At 39.3% G+C, this 23263-nt stretch overlaps 1 protein-coding gene across 13 annotated transcripts in view; it reads right to left on the reverse strand.

The window, feature by feature from the left end:
- Nucleotides 1-23263, reverse strand: part of LOC131432572 (RNA-binding protein Pasilla) — a 187381-nt gene that overhangs the window by 108601 nt on the left and 55517 nt on the right. For 6 of the 13 annotated variants that reach the window (XM_058598926.1, XM_058598919.1, XM_058598932.1 and 3 more), the window contains one exon: nucleotides 8233-9742. The exons of 4 other annotated variants lie outside the window; for them this stretch is intronic. In XM_058598926.1, the coding sequence (XP_058454909.1) occupies nucleotides 8233-8917 (685 nt within the window). In that variant the 5' untranslated portion in view covers nucleotides 8918-9742. Of the gene's footprint in view, nucleotides 1-8232; nucleotides 9743-17848; nucleotides 18520-23263 lie in introns of those variants that run through there. 3 more of the 13 variants (XM_058598941.1, XM_058598977.1, XM_058599014.1) reach the window with 3 other exon arrangements.

The following is a 23263-nucleotide window of genomic DNA, read 5'->3' on the forward strand; positions in this document are numbered from 1 at the left end:
CACTTTCGGAGAGATTACCCCTTCGATGAAATGACTCATTCCGTCAATTGTGCCTGTACGAAATATGACCCATTCGATGGTATTTCGCTTTCGGTGAAATGATCAGTTCGGTGAAATGTTTCACACGGCAAAATGACTCTTTCGATTGAACGTTTCGTTTCGGTGAAATGGTCTATTCGATAAAAATATCTCCATTTGATGAAATATCTCTTTCGGAGAGATGGTCTGTTCGTTGAAATAGTTGCTAAAAGCCGTATCAACGAGAGCTGTTTCTCCGAAAGTCGTTTCGCCGAAAATCGTTTCCACCTGAACCGTTTTGTCGTCAATAACAAAATCGGAACCCCAGAAGTCACGAAAAGGTGTAAATCCGAATGTCGCTTCATCAAAAGCTGTTGCACATTGTGAAAGTCATTGTTTGCGATAGCGACTTTCGCAAAAACTGTGGATTCCCAATTTGCTGAGCTATGATTCCAAATTAAAGGTGCAGAAACAAAGGTCTATTATGAGGATCAACAGTCGAGAGTACCATCAACAAAAAATCATAATAATGAAGCTTATCGCAGCTGATCAGACGGGAGATGAAGTTGAAAACAATCAAATCTTCGCCAAAGTAGGCACTGAAACGGCGGTTACCGGGGATTTGACAGCTACGCAGTGAAGAAGGTCAACTTTCGTTTGTCTCGAGAAGCTAAAAAATGGCTACCAATGAATATGATAATTTCGACCGACTAAACTTTGCGTTATCGATTTCGGGATGGAAATTTCCATAAAACACGCATATTTTTATGCTTAAAAGTCTCCATTTTGAAAACATCGACACTTTACTTGTGTGTCTGGCACCGAAATGACTGTGACTAGTCATTTTGGGAAAGGTTAATCTAGCCTTGATTGCCACGCAGGATGACCGTTCGGGAAGGAAAAACCGTAAACAAATCAGCCTGTTTACATTTGACATCTAGACCCCGTTTTGACCGACCGATGTATTATATTTTATCGTTCGTCGAGTTCTCGTAAGGTAGAGCAATGACCTACTTTTCATGAAATATTGATCAGGGCAATCGGCATGGCCTACTCTGCCTACTTGTTGCTTCAGTTCAGTTTACATCGTTCTGTCAATACTTTGCCTAGCAGGCGGCGGTGTCTACCCGGACGATAGATAGAGTTATGTCATAGGAACACGAATCAATTGAATTCAATCTACTTTTATTGGTAACTGTACCTCCTCCGTCCACCATTCCATGAGCTGTAGTCCATTATCTTATGGCGTTTTCGTTTTTAATTTGCACTACACCGGTGCAGTGCTACACTGAGGCATGAATAAACGAACAAAAATGACAAAAACATAAACAGTAACCATTGACTACAATAAACGATTCCATTGCACAGAGCTACACCAAACTTTTGATGAGTGCTACACCAGTGGTATCGGTGCAGAAAAAGTGTAGCACTGGTGTAGTGCAATTTGCAAAAACGAACGGTTTCAGTGCAGCTTTCGCTACACCAGTGTAGTGCAATTTAAAAACGAAAACGACATTAACCAAAAAAAATGTTTCTCTCCTATCATAATTGAAAACTTCTCAGCTGTGCTTCTTTCGGTCCAAGTCGAGTGTGTGACAGTTTTTTTTCAGCGCCAACTATGACGTCATCGAAGCCGAAAATTTGTCGACCCAATGCACAATCGATCTCAATGGTTGCGGTTGTTCCAGCCAGCAGATCACTTGAATCAATTTTGCTCCCTTCAAGAAACTGGGGGAAAATGGTGACGGAGGAAATTGATTCCGTGTACAATTGGATTTTACTTCTGGTGAAACCAGAGCGCCGCATCAACTGACACACTGACGTCACGTTTGCCGATTCCGTCGTTTGACCCCGCCGACAGAGACGGCGGACAAGCGGCGGATTTCATCTCAGCATAGGATGGAAGAATAAGGAAGCCCCACATAGGAAACCGCCCTGGCTTCTCTTCTTGTGGGAGGGACGGACTAAGCCACCAGGACCTGGACCGAAACCGGATCCCGAGGGGGTGGGAGGACTGAGTGGAAATATGATAATTTTGTTTTTTCCTTTTTTATGAACTCGGAATAAAGAGAAAACCGTGGCCGGCCGGTCGAGCGCGCGCGTCCTGGAAGGATTCACGCAGCGTATTAATAATTGAATGAAGATGGGTTCTTGTCGTTGGGAAAAGATGTCGCAGAACATGGGTTGGTTTCCTCTGCTGGGAGGCGGGGCTTGCAGTTCGTTCAGGATCATTAGCGTCATGCGAGACATGACAGCTTTAAAGCTTGTAATTTGAATCACAGAAAAATAGCTCAGAATTATTTCCATGCAGTAGCGAACAGTTTTAATTCACGGAAGACGGAAATGTTCAGGAAATTCATAATCAAATGAAAGATCTCATGGTTCCGTAGCCTGCTATTGAATTTAATCCCGATCCGACTTCCGGTTCCGGAGATATAGGATGATATCTACCAAAAAAAAATGAAAAAAATATGCACTCATGAGTAAGCCGATTTCCACAAACTAAAATTCAAATTAAAGGTATTATGGTCCCATAGGCTGCCGGTTCCGGAGTTATGTGACATAATGAAAATTAGAGAAAAACTGTTCACTTAATTTTATTCCTGTTCCGCAATCATGACTTTATAGTTTTCTTACGTATTTCGGGTTTTCGCGGAAAAAAGCAACAATATTGCCAATACTGATGTTTCTTTAAGCTTGCAATCTGGACTCAGCCGATCGGCTTTCATGTTTTACCGATTTATTTTAGTTTAGTTGTTTAGAAACAGAGCCGCTTTGAGCATTTTTCTTCTGTTAAGCCTTTCTCATAGAGAAAGGCTATACAATACCATATAACATTATGTATAATGTACCATTCAAATCAGCTAGTCGAACTTGCCATTTAAATAGTCTCATTAAAACATTTTCAAGATCCTATCCCCGGACATTAGTATTGCGAACTTAACAAATAACCTAATAGCAGCTTTAAAATGAGTCTTTCTAAATTGATATTTTCATCTCCGAGGAGTTTGAAAAAAAAACATTGGCATTTGTCGGATACGCCTCATATAGCATTACATTTCTCGAACCGGAAAAGTTCGCCATAACCCTTCCCAAAATGATTGACATTGACAGCTTTCAAATAAACCTGAGTTTATCGAAGTTCGTTGGGTCATCTTCTAGAAAATTCAGCCGATGAAAAATGTGCGGTTAGACGTTTACGTCACTTATACTATTATCACCCTTATTCTGAATAACGACGTATTGGTTTTTCGATCGAATGTGGTTCGATCGAATCATAGCTACCTTTGATTTTGCTAGCGTTATGGGGAATACAAATGAAATACGAGGGAAAAAACGATACGACGTTATTCAGAATAAGGGCGTATATCTCCGGAACCAGTAATGACAGCCATTTGATCTTCGAACTTGATCAATTCACAATTCAATAGTGACTTTCAAACGAGTCTAGACTTGTTAAAATCGGCTCTGCCATCTCTGAAAAAAATGAGCGGTAAAAAAATCAACGCATTTTGTCGGTTACGTCACTTATACAATTATATCTCCGAAAACCAGAAGGGATACCCACTTGATCCACATTTCCAGACATTTTCCGATTTATGTTCGGATGTTCGGAATAAACGGCTTTCGATGAAACAGCTTTCGAATAAACGGCTTTCGATGAATCGACTTTCGATGAAACGACTGTCGGAGAAACGACTTTCACCGATACGACTTTTATTGAAATGGTTTGTAAAGAAACGGTTTTCGATGGAATAGCTTCTAACAAAACTGCTTTCGGCGAAACGGCTTTCCGGAAAAACAACTCTCGGCGAAATGGCTTCCGTCGAATTCCTTACTGGGATATTGACTTTCAAGTGACAAAGTCTAGTCAAAACGGTGAAACAGTTTTCTAATGGCCGAAACAGAAAAAAAAAACATTTCAATTTCAAAATTCAAAGTAATTCAATTTTCAGTGAAACAGTTTTCACCGAAATTACGTTTCTCCGAAATTGTGTTTTGGCTTTCGGAGAAAAACCGGTGGCTTTTACTAGCACGACTTTTGGAAAATCGATTTTCTACGAACTCATTTTCTTGGAAAAATGGCTTTCAAGACTTTCATAGAATCGACTATCGGTAAAATGACTTCCAGTGGAACGATTTTTAGCAAATTGGCTGACGGCCAAATGGCTTCCGTAAAAACAACTTTCAGTAAGAAGGTTTTCGGTGAAATCGTAGAAACGATTTTCGTAGAAACGGTTTCTAAATGGAATAACTTTAACAGCAAGGGCTTTTACGTGAAACGGCTGTCGTCGAAACGAATTTTCGGTGAAATGATCTGCAACAAACGACTGATTTCCAGCCATACAGCTTTCCGGGCCACGATTTACGGCGAAGTGACATTCTGTGGAACGAGTTTTGGAAAAATAGTATTCGATTAATTCTTTTTTCGGAGAAACGACTTTTTCAGAAATGGCTTTCATTGAAACGACTTTCGGTAAACAGGCTTTCAGCGAAATGGTTTTCAGTGAAAATGTTTTTTCAATGAAATGGTTTCCGAGAAACAACTTGACTTCCAATGAAACCATTTTCAGAATGACTTTCTGTGAAAAGATGTTCGAGGGCTTTTCGTAAAATTGTTTTTCGAAAAAATGACTTTCAGTTAACTGACTTTCGGTGAAATTATCTTGTGTGAAGTAATTTTTGGGAAAACGGCTTTTGTGTAAATTTTTTTTCAGAGAAACGGTTTTCGGCTCAACGATTTTCATTGAAACGACTTTCATCGAAACGGTATGTGTGTATGTAACGTTTTTTTTTTGCACTAATTTTTCTCGGAGAACTGAATCGGCTGAACCGATTTTAACCAACTTCATTTTAAATGAAAACTCTTTAGGTCCCATACTTAATTTCTGAATTGTGTTTAAATCTGACTTCCGGCTCCGGAGTTATGAGGAAAACTGTGCACATAAAAGGAAAATTTGTGTCTCATAGATTGCTATTGATATTTACCCGGATCGAGCTTCCGGTTCGGGAGTAACGGGATAAAATGTGCAAACAAATAAAGAAAAATCGCACCCGATTTTCCTAGAGATCATTCAACCGAATTTCCTCAACTTAGATTAAAATTAAAGACCTTGTAGTTCCATAGCTGGCATCTGGAGCCGACTTCTGGTTCCGGAGTTACGGGGTAAAATGTGCAAAATGAACTACAAAAAGTGCACTCGATTTTCTCAGAGACCGATCATCCAATGAAAGGTCTTACAATCCCATATAACTCTACCGAATTTTATCCGTATACGAATCCCGGTTCCGAAGTTACAGGATGATAATTATAAAAATAAATTTCAGGAGCTCGTGTTTTTATACTAGACACGGAAAAATCATGCCAAATTCATTCAAATAGTCTTAGGCAGGTAATGTTGGTTGATGACCAAATACGTTGATTTTAGGTATACCGGATCATCGTTTGTGGTTCCGGAAGTACCACGTTGGCGTGTGCTCCAAACCGGAAATCACTCCGATTTCTCCGATACGGCCAGACCACGCTGCGTGCTTCGTTCGCTAGGGCGGTGGTGTTTTCTTCTTCCGTAGCAGCACGTACCGGTTTTGCCTGTCATTTTGTATGACAGTTTGAAAGTTTTGATACTCATCGCCTTATAATAAAGGATCTGGATGAAATTGCACAGTATATTTTAAGACACTGAGAGCTTTAATTTGAACCATGATTTGTGAAAATCGCTTTAACCGTTGCTGAGAAATCGAAGTGAGTTCCGGTTTTGGAGCTTAGCTTCACTATTACCGGTGCTTCCGAAAGCGGAAACCGGGGACTATTAGTCCCAAAGTAGATTTATATATCCACTAACTAAAAAGGTCAGCCAACTAGATGAATTCAGCAGTTAGTTTTATAAAAAATCGCATCTCGTTTCGCCATCATTTGTGAAGAAATACTCATGAAATTGAATATTTTTCTCTTATCGCGCTGTAATTTCGGAACCGGAAGTCGGATAAGGAATTTCAAGAAATTTCATTTGCATCTTAGTTTGTAAAAATCGGTTATGAAATTTCCGAGAAAATTGAATGCGCATTTTCTCATAGATATTAACATATTGCCTTGTAAATCCGGAACCGGAAGTCGAATCGGGATCAACTTTTCAGGGACTTTTTAAGGAATTTCAAGACCTTTCATTTGCATCTTAGTTTGTAAAAATCGGTTAAGAAAATTCCTAGGAAGTTGAGTGCGCTAATAGATATTAACATATTGCCTTGTAACTCCGGAACCGGAAGTTGGATCTGGATCAACTTTTCTGGGACTTTTTAAGGAATTTCCTTTTATTTGCATCTTAGTTTGTAAAAATCGGTTATGAAATTTCCGAGAAAATTGAATGCGCATTTTCTCATAGATATTAACGTATTGTCTTGTAACTCCGGAACCGGAAGTCGGGTCGGAATCAACATTTCTGAAACTTTTTAAGAAATTTCAAGACCTTTCATTTGAATTTTGGTTTGTAAAAATCGGTTGAGAAATTTCCGAGAAAATTGAGTGCGCATTTTCTCATAGATATTAACGTATTGTCTTGTAACTCCGGAACCGGAAGTCGGATCTGGATCAACTTTTCTGGGACTTTTCAAAGAATTTTAAGACCTTTTATTTGCATTTTAGTTTGTAAAAATCGGTGAAGACAGTTCCGAGAAAATTGAGAGTGCATTTTCTCATAGATATTAACATATTGACTTGTAATTCCGGAACCGGAAGTCGAATCGGGATAAAATTCAATAGTGATCTATGGGACCATAAGACCATTCATTTGAATCTGAGTTTGTGAAAATCGGTCGTACCATCTCTGAGAAACGTTTGTGACTATTTTTTCCCGTTTTTTCGGTGCATATCACCCTGTAATTCCGGAACCGGTTTTTTTTTTCAAAAACCTTTTTCATTTCAGTGTGTAGGAAACGCCCTTCGCTTCAATGTGAGATGAAAATTAATCTGTCAACTGTAACAAAAAAGATATTTTTTTTCAATTTTTCGGCTTTCAGTGCTGCCAGAAATTCAAACATTTCGTATGTATGATGGAATCGCTATAAGGCATTATGAGACGGTGCATTCGATTTTCTACAACTAACAAGAAACAATGATGAACATCGACAACCCACACACAATCGTAGCACAGGTTGTTTGGGGAGGGGGTTTTGCTGTTGCTGCTGCTGAGGCAGGCTATAGGCTATAGGCGTGGAAGAACGTGGTTTGGAACGGAAAAGGGCGTGATGGGCGCACATGAATGAAATGTCATCATTATCGTATGATCGTTCTCGCTACATGATTAATAGTGACTGACTGTAACAGTAGTAGTAGTAGTAGTAGTAGTAGTAGTAGTAGTAGTAGTAGTAGTAATAGTACTGCTAATAGAAGAAGAAGAAGTAGAAGAAAAAGGGAGCGAAAATGCTTGGGAAAATTAAAAAAAAAACTCAATCGATTTTGTAAACAAATGGCGACAGTGGTGGTGGTGGTGATTTTAGATTTTTTTTTGCTATATATCAAAACATTGGTGGAAATGGTTTTATGGTTGATGATGATGATGATGATGGTGGTGAATTGTCGGTTTTATGTCCAGCGATGAGCGATGGCAGCACGGCGTGAGTAAGCACTGGCGTATGTATTTTTTTTATTGTTTTTTTATAGGCTATAGGCGTGGAAGAACGTGGTTTGGAACGGAAAAGGGCGTGATGGGCGCACATGAATGAAATGTCATCATTATCGTATGATCGTTCTCGCTACATGATTAATAGTGACTGACTGTAACAGTAGTAGTAGTAGTAGTAGTAGTAGTAGTAGTAGTAGTAGTAGTAATAGTACTGCTAATAGAAGAAGAAGAAGTAGAAGAAAAAGGGAGCGAAAATGCTTGGGAAAATTAAAAAAAAAACTCAATCGATTTTGTAAACAAATGGCGACAGTGGTGGTGGTGGTGATTTTAGATTTTTTTTTTTGCAATATATCAAAACATTGGTGGAAATGGTTTTATGGTTGATGATGATGATGATGATGGTGGTGAATTGTCGGTTTTATGTCCAGCGATGAGCGATGGCAGCACGGCGTGAGTAAGCACTGGCGTATGTATTTTTTTTATTGTTTTGGTTTTGTGAGAACACAACACGAACACGAACAAAGCATGCGGTGTGTTGACTTGGGATGTAGTAGTAGAAGAGTATTGGTTTGTTTTTTTGAGAGTGACAACTCACCGAAACCAGTCTTCTGTTGCAGAGAGGATGCTTGCTGAGATTGTTGTTGGAGCAGTGTGCTACTCGATTGCGTTTGCCCGTAGGCTCCAAACTGCGCGAACGAAGTTTGCTGATTCTGGAATGCTTGACTGGCAGCACTGATCGTGCTAGTCCCACTCGTGTTGGAACCGACACTGTTGCCATACGAATAGCGCTGACCGCCGAAGGGTGACGATTTTTGCTGTGCCAGTGCGGACATGATTTGATGGTGCTGATGTTGCTGCTGGTGGGACATGGTTCCACCGCCGGTACCACTGGATGACGATACGCTGGAGACGGAGGTTTGCGAGGAGGCACCTCCGGTAGCGGATGATGGCGAGGACAGACCGGTACCAGATCCAGCCCTTGCCGTTCCAACATTAGCACTGTGATGGGTACTATTGATCTGATTGATCTTGGCAATGACACTGTCATTACTGCCACCGACGCCAGACAGGACCAAGTTTTGGACACTGCTCTTCGAATTGTTCCGTTCGGCAGCCAGGGCCGAACTTAGGTCATCGAAAATGAAATAACTGTGGCTGTTGCTGTTGTTGTTGTTGCTACCGGTCCGATCCGGCGAGTGGCCACTCGGTGTATGGAGGGGCTGCTGCTGCTGCGACTGCTGCTGTGAGGCTGCCGGCGATTGCTGTTGACTATTTAACATTGGAAATCCTTTGGGGTAAAACCTTGACGAGGTGGTGGTGGCGACGAATTATGACGAAACGGTTAGTTATAATCTACAATTTTCTGTCGATTCGATCGAAGCTAGCGATGATTTCTTTGGTACAAAAATCAACAAAAACACTATAATTGCACTTCTTCGTTTTTAGTGTGTATGTGGTGTGTCGGTTTTTTTTGTTTTTATTTGGCAGAGACGTCAGAAAACATGTGATTTTGAGTTACAACTAAATGACATTCAAAAATGCTGCCCGTAGTAGCGCTCTTCGGTTGATTCGATGATGAATCGCAGGGGTGATGAGCTTTTAGTGATCGATCTAAGTTAGTAGTACTAGAACTAGTAGTAGTAGTAGTAGTTGTTGTTGTTGTTGTTGTTCTTGTTTGGCAACCATTGCCGCATGGACGATTCCGATTCCGTGATGATTTCCGACGAATATCTGATAATTATTGGCATTGGATGCTATTAACAGTATGGACCCTGACGGATTAGTTCGACGACGATGTTTTGCGATGTTTTTTACCGCCCGGTCAGCCGATGGAACCGCAGTCGTTGCAAGAGAAGTGATTGCGATAGTAGTGGTAGTATTGGTAGTAGTAGTAGTAGTAGTAGTAATAGTAGAAATTCAACACACTCACACACTGTCACCATTTGCGCCTCCAATTATTGTTAGGCTTCAAACTACGTTTCGGAATGGTTAGAATGCATAAAACGCTCTCGGATTATATTTTAATACAATTTTGTCTTGTTTGGACTTCATTGCTAAAACTTGAAAAATCGTTTTTCGTTTTTTTTTTGTTGGACTTGTTTATCCTAAATTTGCAAAAAAAAAATAAGGGAAAGGGAGAGAAAAGTTGATAGAAGAAAAAACATTAATATGACAATTCGTGTTCCGGTTGTTGTTTGTTGTTGTTGATATTGTTGTTTGGAACAGGTGGTGGTCGTGACAGATGCGTGTGTGCCCCGCACATACTCTAGTAGTTTGAAGAAAGGATTGATCTTTGATGGCAACACTGGAGAGCCGCGATAGAGCGATAAATTGCATTGACGCCCGTTCAGCTGCTTTTGTTCAATGTGTTCTGCGACTCAGTAGGCTGTGATAAGCGACTTCCAGAGTGAGCGAAAAAAAAAACAACAACCAAACTAAAATGAACAAATAAAACACGATCTTTTCCAAAACACAAACACGCAAAACGAAAAAAAAATCAGATGACGAATGCATTGGTACGGGTTGAGACGAAGCAGATTTGACGTGCTGTGGTGAAAGAAGAAAAACAACAAGACAAAACTTCACAGTCACAGTCACACGCATGTGGAATTGCAAAATATATGCGCCGTACGCAGTTTGGGAAGCGAAGCGACGAAGCAGGCTGGTTTTTGCTGACGTTTTTGGTGTGAATTGAAAATGTCTGTGGGGCGAGTGTTTATTGAAAACATTCAAACCGACTGCCAAGTTGTGAAGTTGATTTCTGTGCGTCGTAGCAAAACAAACAACAAAAAAAAAATAAAATAAAACGACTATCAACTATCAACAAGGTGCGAAGGGGTGCTCCGGACCAGAAGGAACTACTAATTAGGTAATCTCTAACCTACTAGCATAGTTTTTTTACATAGGAGAAGTACAAGTTTTTTTTCCCGCAAGGTCATTTGCAGTCGACGGTTCGTTTTCGAGACGATTCCGAGTTTGTCCGGTGCGTTGTGAGGTGCTAATCAGTGATGCCAGCGTTAAGGGTTATTACTTCGATCTACGGATATCTATATAATCTACGAAGCCAACGTTCAAACAGTTAAAAATCATTCGACTGTTCAAGTTCTCGGTACAAAAAAAGGGAAACTGAATGAAAAATTTCAATTACGGAAGTTTAATGGAGTAAATGACGTAACCTACAAAATGTACTTTTTTCGGCTCAATTTTCTCGGAAATAACTCCATAAAATTCAATAAACTTAGATTTTTTTAAAAGTTACTATGAGCACATTGATCAAGTTCGGAAAAGTTTTCGCGATGATTTCCGACTCGTGCAATGTAATCTTGTATGTGTCGTAACCGACAATCCACGGTGCAGTTCAATATTTCTAAATTTTCTTCGGGGATTTCAGACCCGATTTGGAAAATCTTAGACGTACTTGAAAATCTTAATTTGAACAGTCAGTGACTATGGTAAAACAACAACACCGCAGAAACTTTTAATTGCCGAACTTCGGTAAGTTCGATAATCAAGCAAAATTTTCTATCAAATGGTTTCGAATCCACATATTAAATTTTGTTCAGGATGTTCGATAATTTTCGTAGCGAAAACATTCGGTAATCAATGGATACAACCGATTCTTCGGTAAATGCAATTCTTTTTACCGACATTATGTAGATCTTTACCGAACGAATTTTGTAAATAAAAATGCGATTTATTCGGTCAATCTGAATAGTCAGTGACTGTGGTAATAATACCACAGAAATAAGAAATTAAACCAACTTTTAATTACCGAACTTCGGTAAGTTTGTTTCGAATCCATACTACAATTTGGTTTGGAAGTTTCGACCATTCTTTTGACGAAATCTTTCTGTAAGCAGTAGAAATAAGTGATATTTTGGCAAATACAATTCTTTTTACCGACAAAGATCAGTTTCACACAAGCAAATTCTGTAAGCAGTAGAAATAACTGCTTTTTCGGGAAATAAAATTAATTTGCCGACAACGATCTGTTTTCTAGAATTTTGTGAACAAAAATGCGATTTATTCACTTAATCTGAATAGTCAGTGACGACGGTAAAAAACATACCGAATAAATAAAAGATTAAATAAACTTTTAATTGCCGAACTTCGATAGATTCGATAATCAAGACAAAAATTACCGTCAATTTGCTTCAAATCAACTTACTGGAATCTGATATGCATGTTCGGTAATTTTAGCATCAAAAACTTTCGGTAATCACCAGAAACAAGCGATTTTTTGCTAAGAGTCATTTTACCGACATTACGTGAATCATTACCGAACGAATTACAGTTTCACGCAAGCTTTTTGTCCGTAGAACGAAGAATCGGTAATGTCTACTTTTGATTGCCGAACTTTGGCTATTTAGATATTTGATAATTTTCGTAGCGTAGATATTCGGTTTTTCGGTATATGAAATTCATTTTATCGACATTATGGGAATCTCTACCAAACGAATTTTGTTAAAAAAATGCCATTTTTTGGTAAATTTGAATAATCAGTGACTGCGGTGAAAAACATGCGATGGAAATAGGAAATTAAATAAACTTTTAATTACCGAACATCGGTAAGTTCGATTTTTTTGACAAATCTGAAGTCAGTGACCGCAGTATAAATACTACAGAATAAAAAATCAATGAAGTTCGACAATCAGGGATTCGCTTCACAGTAAATTCGCTTCCAGTTGAGAGTTTAGATCATCCTTTTGACGAAATATTTCTATAACCAGTAAAAATAGCTGATTTTTCGGCAAATACAATTCATTTTGCCGACAACGATCAGTTTTACACAGGCTGTTTTCTACAATTTTGTGAAGGAAAATGCAATTTTGTTCGTTGAATCTGAATAAGTCAGTGACTGCGTTAAAAAATATACCGAATGAATAAGTGAATAAGTCAACTTTCAATTACCGGAAATTTTCTACCAATCCGCTTCGAATCTGCATATTAGACTTTGTTGAGGATGTTCGTTAATTTTCGTAGCGAAAATATTCAATAATAATCGGATACAACCGATTTTTCGGTTAATGCAATTCGTTTTACCGACATTATGTGAATCTTTACCGCACGAATTTTGTAAACAAAAAATGCTATGTATTCGGTGAATCTGAATAGTCAGTGACTGCGATAAAAAACAAAACAATAAACAAAAAATAATTCAAATCAACTTTTAATTACCGAATTTCGGAAACTTTCTACCAATTCGCTTCGAATCTACATACTAGACTTTGTTTGGAATGTTCGATAATTTTCGTAACTAAAATAAATAAATGTAAATAAAATGCGATTTTTTCGGCCAATCTGAATAGTCAGTGACTGTGGTAAAAGCAGCAAAGAAATAAGAAAATAAATTACCTTTTAATTGCCGAACTTCGGTAAGTTCGATAATCGAAGAGAATTTACAGTAAATTCGCTTCGGATTTACATACTAGAATTTGGTTTGAGAGTTTCGATCATTCTTTTGATGAAATCATTTTGTAAGCGGTAGAAATAACTGATTTTTCGGCAAATACAATTAATTTTACCGACAAAGATCAGTTTCACAAAGTTGTTTTCTAGAATTTTGTAAATGTAAATTCTGTCAAAAAATCTGTTAGTTGTAGAAATAGTTGATTATTCGGCAAATACAATTTATTTTACCGACAACGATCAGTTTGACACCAACTGTTTTCTAAAATTTTTGTGAATGAAAACGTAATTTCTTCGGTAAATTTGAAGTCAGTGACTGTGGTTAAAAAGCCGAACTTAGCTAAGTTCGATAATCAAGCAAAATTTACTCTCACTTTGCTTCGAATCAGCATAATGGAATCTGATATGCATGTTCGATAATTTTAGTACCGAAAACTTTCGGTAATCACCAGAAACAAGCGATTATTGGCTAAACGAAATTCATTTTACCGACATTATGTGAATCATTATCGAACAAATTATAGTTTCACGCAACCTTGTTTTTTGCACAGAACTCTGAGAATAAAGATGCCATTTTTACCGTAATTCTGAACAGTCAGTCAACACCGTGAAAATACAGAAGAAACGGCAATGTCTACTTTCGATTACCGAACTTCGGCAAGTTTGAATTTACTGTTAATTCGCTTCGAATCTACATACTAGAATTTGGTTTGAAACTTCGATCATTCTTTAAGGAAAACTTCGGTAATCATCAAATACTATCGATTTTTCCCTAAACGTAATTCATTTTACCGACATTATGTGAATTATTACCGAACGATAAGTGTGACACAAAGCTGTTTTCCAGAATTTTAATGTAAATGCAATTTATTCGCTAAATTTGAATGCTGAGTGACTATGGTAAAAAAAATACCGAGAAAGTAAGAAATTAAACCAACTTTCGATTGCCGAACATCGGTAATTTACTGTCAATCTGGATGCTCGGTAATTTTAGTAACGAAAATTTTCGGTAGTAAGCTAGTACCGAATGATATTTCACACAAGCTGCTTTATAAAATTCAAAAAAACGCAATTTATTCAGTATTACTATGGTAAAAAATACGGAAGCAATGAGACATTAAATCAACTTCTAATTGCCGAATTTCAGCACATTCGATAAACAAGCAAAATTTACTGGCAATTCGCTTTGAACCTACACATACTGGAATTTGATTAGAATGTTGAGTAATTTTTGTAAAGAAAACTTTCGGTAATCGTTAGAACAAGCGATTTTCAGCTGAACGAAATTCATTTTACCGACATTAAGTGAATTATTACCGAACGATCAGTTTCACACCAGCTGTGTCTCAGAATTCCGTATATCAAAATGCAATTTTTTCCGTAAATAAGAACCGAGTACGATAATAAAATACTGAACCAGCAGTACGATCGACCTGTTGACCGAGCTTCGGTAAACTCGATAGTCATTTTTCGGTCAAACGGAGAACGTTTTGAAAGTGAGTTATTAGAATCAAAGTAATTGTTCAAACAATCAAACTGTTCCAAGAAAAGAGGGAAGTGCCTTTTTTCATTGAAATTTTCTGTTTTCGTACGAATATAACATAAAACACTTCTCAACGTCCAATATATTTTTGACGTAGGACTACGTGTTTTTGTTCTCTACATAGGTGTACAAATGAAAACCGCACACAAACACACAGTGATCAGATTTCAAAACACCTTCAGCTTGGCCAATTTCAAAAAGATTTTCGATTACGATATTATATCTACTGTTCGGAAAAACTTCCAAGCATCGATTCAAATAGATAAAGCTGTGTAGATAGGGTTCGTAAACGCCGTGGATGGCAAGAGAACTATTCGATGATTTATTTTTTGTGGACAATGATTTTCACCGAAATTCTACTGTTTGTTCGCATTCGAGAAAAAAAGCCTTCCACATTGTAAACTTCGAAGAAAGTCAGTGAACCGTTCATCGGTACTTTTAAGAAAAACAGTTTTTTTTTCAACTAAAACTTTTCTTGTCCTTTACTGATATTTTGATTTCAAATATCGGGCAACCAGTATTCTATGAAATATCCTCTCAAATTGAGATTCATAGAGTTCATGGATGATAATGACTTTCTGTTTAGTTTAGTTTTCAAAAAAAAAGACATTGGAATTTTTTTTATCAAATTCAGAAATGTTTTTTTTAATGGATTTTAATTTTTTTAGTCAATTTTTTTCAGTGTAAAACTCGAAGTATGGAAGTTTTTTAGTATTTTTATTAGAAAATTTCACTGATTTTCGATCACTAGTATGCGACTGTAATTTTGCGTCAATAATTTGAAAAAAAAAATGATTAAAAAAGGTCCAGTTCAGATCAATTTTGGAAAAACAAAGTATGCAATGTGACATTTCTAGGACAAAATCTGCATGTCCGGAAAATTTCATTCAAATCTGAGAAAATTCTGCAAACTTCAAATACGATTTAGCGCGGAATTCGTCATGTTTAAGTCAATTATAAAATTTATAATTTTCAGCGAACGATTTATTCCAAAAATTTATGTATGTCCAAAACCTCTGTAATTAGAAAAAAGAGCGTACATTTTTTCTCTCCAAAAGAATTGCTCTCTGGACTCCCTAGAAATGGGTGATGGCATGTTTCTGCGAGCTCGAATGCTGTCAGTTCAATCGAAGATGATGGCGCCGAAACAGCAAGCTCTCCGCGAGCGTGTTTCACGAAACAACACGTCAAAATTTTTGCTCGAGCATCACGAAAATCCAAACTACTTGCACGTGAGATTGATCAAATTTTTGAATGCGACCAAATCAACTGTTACCAACGTAATAAAATTTTTCGAGTTGGATTTTTTTTCTAATTGACAGTCAGAAATACAGGATCGGAAGCATCTCGAAAGCCGGACAGCGAAGCTGGAAGTGTTATCTATATCCATGTTTCAAGGTAAAAAAACGAACCGAATTTTCTACTGACAAGAAATAGTCAAATAGCTGCCACTTTTGGTTCAGAAATATAGTGACTTAAACGACAAAATGCTTTTTTTTTTGTTTCGTTAAATTTTCTCAGAGATGACTGAACCGATTTTAACAATCCTAGGCTCGTTTGAAAGCTTCCAATGGATAATCGATCAACTTCGAAGATCAAATTGCAGATACTTTCGGTTCCGAAGGTATAATCGCATTAGTGACGTAACCGACAAATCCCTGGTTTTTTTCAATGCCACAAAATTTTTCGGAGATGAAAGAATCAATTTCGAAAGACTCGTTTGAAATCTACTATTAGGTTATTTGATCGACTCACAGTACTAATGACCGAGGATAGAATTCTAAAAAAATTTTTATGAGACTATTTAAATGGCAAGGATAAGGCATTATCTCACCACTAGATGGATTAAGAGGGGTTTTAGTATGCATTTGTGGATAACTTCAATCGTCCTGAATAGACCCGAATGAATCTACCGAAATTTGCAGCAAAACAAAACACGTATTGTAGCACAAAACTCGTCGAAAAATAGAATAAACACTAAGAAGCTAGCGAGTGCCGAATTGACCTCAGACATAAAAAAAACATAGTGGCATCACTGCTGGTGTCGTTTGGATGACAATCTGTCAATGCCTGTCAGTCTGGGGATTAACTGCGTACGCAACGCAATTGCTAGGATTTTTCTACGGTCAATCGCGTAACTGAAAAGTAGGCTATGAAATAAATGCTGTAGATGGGATAGAGCAGCGCATGGCCGGCGAGAGGTTATGTTTAATTTATTACAAAATAATCTCATGCCGAATGTGTAGAGCTGCAGCAACAGCAGTGGCAGCTAGAAGAGCTAGACACGGAAGAAAAAAAAATGGAGACGCAATAGACGTCGTATGTCGGAGTAAGAATTTCAAAATTGTGTCCAGATTATTATGCTGCGGTTTGGTCGGTTGGTTAGCTGCTTGCTTGGTGATTTGTCCCCGATTGGAGCTCGTTTTTATTATTTTATTGCTTCGCACTCGACTCGATGTGTGTAGGTCTGTATTTTACTCACACACACGGGCGGCGAAACATTGATGAAGAAGCGACTTCACAGACAATACTGGTTTTTCGATTTGGTCATCGAAGCTAATTTGAATATTCAAATAAAAGTAAAAAAACTGCTATACGAAGAGGCTTTAGATTAGGACACAGTAACAAAATATTTGAATCCACTCTCGGGAACTCTCGGGCGAGGTTGGAGAATGTTTTTTTGGAACCCGCCTGGAAACTGCTACTCGGTTGAGGGAGTAGTAGGGGGCGTTACCGGACCAAAAAAAAAACTATGAAACAAAATCACGACTAATGATAATTAATGGAGTCAGATTCCAGTCAACAACTAAATGGATTCGGTCGAACGAGCGCAACCGAACACAATTGTCCGCGGTCGTCGCGCAGGTCGGTGCTTTCCTCCTCCGATGATGATGAGATGAGAACAGAAAACTGGGCGGAAGTCATTATCGCCGCGCGCGCAATGCGGGGAAAACGATCCATTTTGACACGACACGACGATTAGGGCAGAGAGAAAAAAAAACAATGGAAAAAGTTAGTTAGAAGTTGCATGATGTTCGAAATTAGCGTGAGCGTTTGTTTCCGTGCATCTTATCGTTAACGAGAGCATCTACAAAAAATCCGTACACCCAATCCAATCCAAGCAAACATTGACATTTCACTCCGTATGGTATGGACACTTCCCCTTCCCATTAAAGGTCAACTAGTTTCCGTACGAAGCTTCTTTCACAGCCTACTGCTGCTGCTGCTGCTAGCTGCTAGCTGCTAGTTTATGACTCACATCTTAGAAACAGCTCCAGTAGCTGCGAATCCATCTCCTTGTGTCAACGTGTCACGAAATCGATGCCAGCTGCTGCTATTTGGCGGGCACCACCACAATCCGGGAAACGGAGCCGCGACCGCGCAGAAGTAAACAATGGAGCAAAGCTTAATCGCGCTTACCGCTGGATGAAGAAACGCGTCACAAAACGATCACAAATCGAAAACCGTGCAAAAACTGGACATTTACACATACAGACACACACACACACATGCACAAACACACACCCGCGCGCGCTCGCGTCGCTCGCTCCCGAACAATTCCAGTTCCGAGAATGACACCTGCGGCGGGGTCACCCTTCGCGCGTTTCGTCGTGATGAGCTACTACTGATATTATCATCAACTCTACACCGCGGTCGGGAAGCGGGGTTTCTTCCGATAATTGAACGATTGTTGTATTTCAACGAAAAGCTACTTGTTTCTTCTATTGTTGTTGTTGTTGTTGTTGTTAGTCGTAACTCCTTGGAGAGACACAGCACGCGCCGCTCCGTTTTTGTCTATTTCTATTCACGACCGATATTGAACTGAAACTGACACTCTCTTGAACTAACGACTGCCAGCCAAGCAAAAGCTTCGACCAACTCGACAGCACTCGCGGCGGCGTCGGCCAGTGTAGATTGTCCCATACTCATACATTTTTTTTTTTCGTTCATTCCGTCGCCATTGACGATGACGTCGCGTGTAGCAGCGCCGCTGCTGCTGGACTCGCTAAATCGAAGGAGGCCGTCGCAACCATATGCGTTTTTTTTGTTGTTGTTGGTTTCTTCTTTTTTTTTAGCTTGTCAAGAGCTTCACACAGCCACACTGGTTCTTCGGTAAGCAGCACAAGGGGGGACCTCGAGAACCGCCAACAATCTTCGAGCCTCAGCTGTCAATGACGTCTATGACGTTTCGACGTGTTGAGCACGTGATGTTTTTTTTCTGCTTGGATCAGCGATTTTTTTCCCTCGTTTCTCTCGACAGGTCATAGAAAATTCCGAAGGACCGACCAGGCTTCCAGAATCGTGCTTATCAGCCATTCATCTTCCCCAGCAAACGGGGGGTCCACGTGACAGTTGGGATGAGTGGGAGTCCGGTCTTGGCTTCCACCCAATCATCCATCCTCTCTGGTTATCTAATTAGCGAAAAAACGGACGTGGCGGGTAAATCAAAGTGTTATTGTTTCCGGAATTCTTTCTTCTTTCTTCGTCCAAAGACCGAAGCCAAAATGACGCTCTGCTGCTGTCTGGATACCGTGTTTTTCCGCCTACTTTATGACGTGAATTATGGGGGTGTTGTCATCGTTCAGTCACTTTTCACGCACCTTTCACGCCATTCGTTCTGGTATGAGTAAGTGAAATAGCGCTCCTTAAAATACTGAATCAGATTTGGGATTAAATCGAACGTGAATTGAATTGTCATAATTCGATCGAGAAAAATTATTTTGGTAATAACGGATGTTTTTAGGAGGTTTGTTATTTTCCTTAGACATTACTCTATAGTCTGAAAGTTGTTTTGACAGTGTAAAGTGACGTCTCTACTCAGTATTGTTTAGCAAATCATCATGAATAGGTGCACTCCGGAACAACGCATCCAAATCGTGAAAAATTTATTTCCAAAATCAGTGTTCAATTGAAAATGTTTATAGCATAAAATTCTCTTCAGTGATGATCCGTATTTGGAGCAAAGATAATCCACACTCCGTTCAGGAATTACCGATGCATTTCGCTCCATAATTCAAATCCAAATCCAGAATCCAGATCAAGATCAAGATCTATAAATCAGGTTTCAAATCCAATTCAAGAATCCAAGTTCAGAAATCAGGGATAGAATCCAGGTCTGCAACCCAAGGACAGTTTCTGAATTCAGATCCATAACAAAATACTAGAATTCAGGTTCAAAATTCTAGATCAGGTATAGAATTTAGATCCTGTATTAAGGTTCAGAATTTAAGCCCAGAATCCAGATTAATGTCCAAAATCCAGAACTCGGTTATATTCCAAATGCAGAGTTCAGGCCAAGAATCCAAGTCCAGTTCCAGAATCCAGGACTAGAATCATATAAAATGCAAGTCCAGATCCGAATTTAGGTTCCGGATTTTGATTCTGGGCCTGAGACCTGAACCTAAATTCTGGACCTGGACTAGGATTATGAACCTGTACTCTAGTCCTGAATTGCGGAGTTGGATTCTACAATTCTGAACTTTGGCCTGAGTTCAGGACCTGAATTCAGGATCTTGATTTTGCTCTTGAATTCGGAACCAAAATTCGGATCTGGACTTGCATTTTATACGATTCTAGTCCTGGATTCTGGAACTGGACTTGGATTCTTGGCCTGAACTCTGCATTTGGAATTTGGACCGAGTTCTGCATTTTTTTGGATTTGGAGAATCCAAGTCCAGTTCCCGAATCCACGACTAGAATCGTATAAAATGCAAGTCCAGATCCGAATTTAGGTTCCGAATTCAAGGGCAAAATCAAGATCCTCCAGAATTGCAGAATCCAACTCCATTATTCAGGACTAGAGTACAGGTTCAAAATCCTAGTCCAGGTCCAGAATTTAGGTTCAGGTCTCAGGCCCAGAATCAAAATCCAGAATTCAGGACAAGGTCCAAATTCCACAGGCAGAATCCAAAAAAATGCAGAACCCGGTCCAAATTCCAAATGCAGAGTTCAGGCCAAGAATCCAAGTCCAGTTCCAGAATCCAGGACTAGAATCGTATAAAATGCAAGTCCAGATCCGAATTTTGGTTCCGAATTCAAGAGCAAAATCAAGATCCTGAATTCAGGTCCTGAACTCAGGCCAAAGTTCAGAATTGTAGAATCCAACTCCGTAATTCAGGACTAGAGTACAGGTTCATAATCCTAGTCCAGGTCCAGAATTTAGGTTCAGGTCTCAGGCCCAGAATCAAAATCCAGAATTCAGGACAAGGTCCAAATTCCACAGGCAGAATCCAAAAAAATGCAGAACTCGGTCCAAATTCCAAATGCAGAGTTCAGGCCAAGAATCCAAGTCCAGTTCCCGAATCCAGGACTAGAATCGTATAAAATGCAAGTCCAGATCCGAATTTTGGTTCCGAATTCAAGGGCAAAATCAAGATCCTGAATTCAGGTCCTGAACTCAGGCCAAAGTTCAGAATTGTAGAATCCAACTCCGTAATTCAGGACTAGAGTACAGGTTCATAATCCTAGTCCAGGTTCAGAGTTCAGGACCAGGTTCCAAATTCCACAGACAGAATCCAGGTCAGGATCAGGTCCGAATTCCATTTACAGAATCCAGGTCTAGAATCCAAGTTTAGTTCCAGAATCCAGGACTGGAATCGAGGTATAAAATCCAAGTCCAGATCCAGTCCAGGTCCAGAATTCAGGTTCAGAATCCTGATCAAGGTCCAGAACTCGTGACCAAGTCTACTTTCTTGGTCATGAATCCGGGTTCAGAATCCAAGTGCAGTTCAAGAATTCAGGAATCGAGATATAAAAGCCAAATCCAGATTCAGAATTTGGGTTCCGAATTCAATGGCGAAATCATGATCTTGATTTCAGATCCTAAACTCAGATGCAGAACTCAAGCCAACGTCCAGAAGCCAGATGCAGAACACATACCCAGAATCCAAGTCTAGTGCTCAACTCTAGAATTCAGATGCAGAATCCAAATCAAGAATTCAGGTCGAGAACCTCGGTCCAGGCCTATAACACTAACTCAGTTTCAGTTTTCATCCAGAATCCAAACCCAGGTCCAGAATTCGGGACCAAGTCTACATTCTTGGTCCAGAATCCAAGTCTAGCATCCAAGTGCAGTTCAAGTCCATAGTCCAAGTCCTGAACCCAAATGCAGAATACCTTACCATAATCCAAGTCAAGAGTTCAGCTCTAGAATTCAGATGCAGAAACCAGATCAATAATCGCGGTCCAGGTCTACAACCCTAGTTCAGCTGCAGAATCAAGGTTCGTAATTCAGGACTAGAATCTAGGTTCAAAATCTTAGTCCAGGTGCAGAATTCAGATTCAGAACTCAAGCCCAGAATCAAGATCCTAAGTTCGGACCCAGAATCCAAATCAAGGTCCAAAGTTCGGGACCAGGTTCAAGTTCCAGGTGCAGAATCCAAGTCCATTTCCAAAATCCAGAACTAGAATCGAGGTATAAAATCCAAGTCCATATCCAGAATTTCGGTTCTCAATTCAAGGGCAAAATCAAAATCCTAAATTCAGGTCCTAAACTCAGGTCAAAGTTTCATCCTGATGCAGAATACATGACCAGAACCTAAGTCTAGGGTTCAGCTTCAGAATCCTGGACAACAATTCAGGTCTAAGTCCAAAATTTAGGTTCATAACTCAGATCCAGAATCAAGATCCAGAACTGTCCAGAATCCAGATCAAGGTCCAGAATCTAATTTACTGGTTCAGAATCCAGGTCTAGAATTCAGGTGTAGAATCCAAGTGCAGTTCAAGAATTCAGGATTAGAATCGAGGCAAAAATCCAGATCCAGATCCCGAATTTAGGGTTCCGAGTTCAAAGGCAAAATCAAGATCCTGAACACAGATGCAGAACTCTGACCAAAGTCCAGAACACAGATGCAGAATACATGACCTAACTCCAAGTTTTGCTCTAGAAATCAGATGCAGAATCCAGATTAGGAATCTCGGTTCAGGTCTACAACCCTAGATCAGTTTCAGAATCAGAATTCGTAATTCAGAACTAGAATTCAGGATCAAAATCCTAGTCCAGGTCCAGAATTCTGTTCGAGAATCAAGATCGAGTTCTGGAGGCCCACAATCAAGATCCAAAATTCAAATCCAGAATCCAAATCAAAGTCCAGAATTTGGGACCAGGTGCAGAATCAGAGTCCAGTTCCAGAATCCGGAGTCTAGGTCTAGAATTTAAATCAAGAACCCAAGTTCAGAATTCAGGTTCAAAATTCTGGCTCAGAACCAAGATCCAGAATTTAGGGCCAGGTCCGAACTCCAGAAGCAGAATCCAGGTCCAGTATCCAAGTCTTGTTCAAGAAACCATGACTAGAATTGACGTATAAAATCGGATAAGTCCAGATCCATCCAAATTTGGGTTCTAAATTTAAGGGCAAAATAAAGATCCTAAATTCAGGTCCTGAACTCAGATGTAAAACTCAGGTCAAAGTCTAGAATACAGTAGCAGAATACATGACCAGAATTTAAATCTAGAGTTTAGCTCAAGAATTCAGCTCCAGAATCCAGGACAAGAATTCAGGTCTCGAATCGCAGTCTAGATTTACAGTCCAATATCAATTGCAGAATCCAACTCCGTAATTGCGAACTTGAATCTAGGTTCAAAATCCCAGTTCAGGTCTAGAACTTAGGTTCAAAACTCAGGATCAGGTGCTGAATTAGGATCCAGAATTAAGTTCCAGAACTCTGATTCAAA

The sequence above is a fragment of the Malaya genurostris genome, chromosome 1 (genome assembly GCF_030247185.1).
Source record: "Malaya genurostris strain Urasoe2022 chromosome 1, Malgen_1.1, whole genome shotgun sequence".
Classification (NCBI taxonomy): Eukaryota; Metazoa; Arthropoda; class Insecta; order Diptera; family Culicidae; genus Malaya; species Malaya genurostris.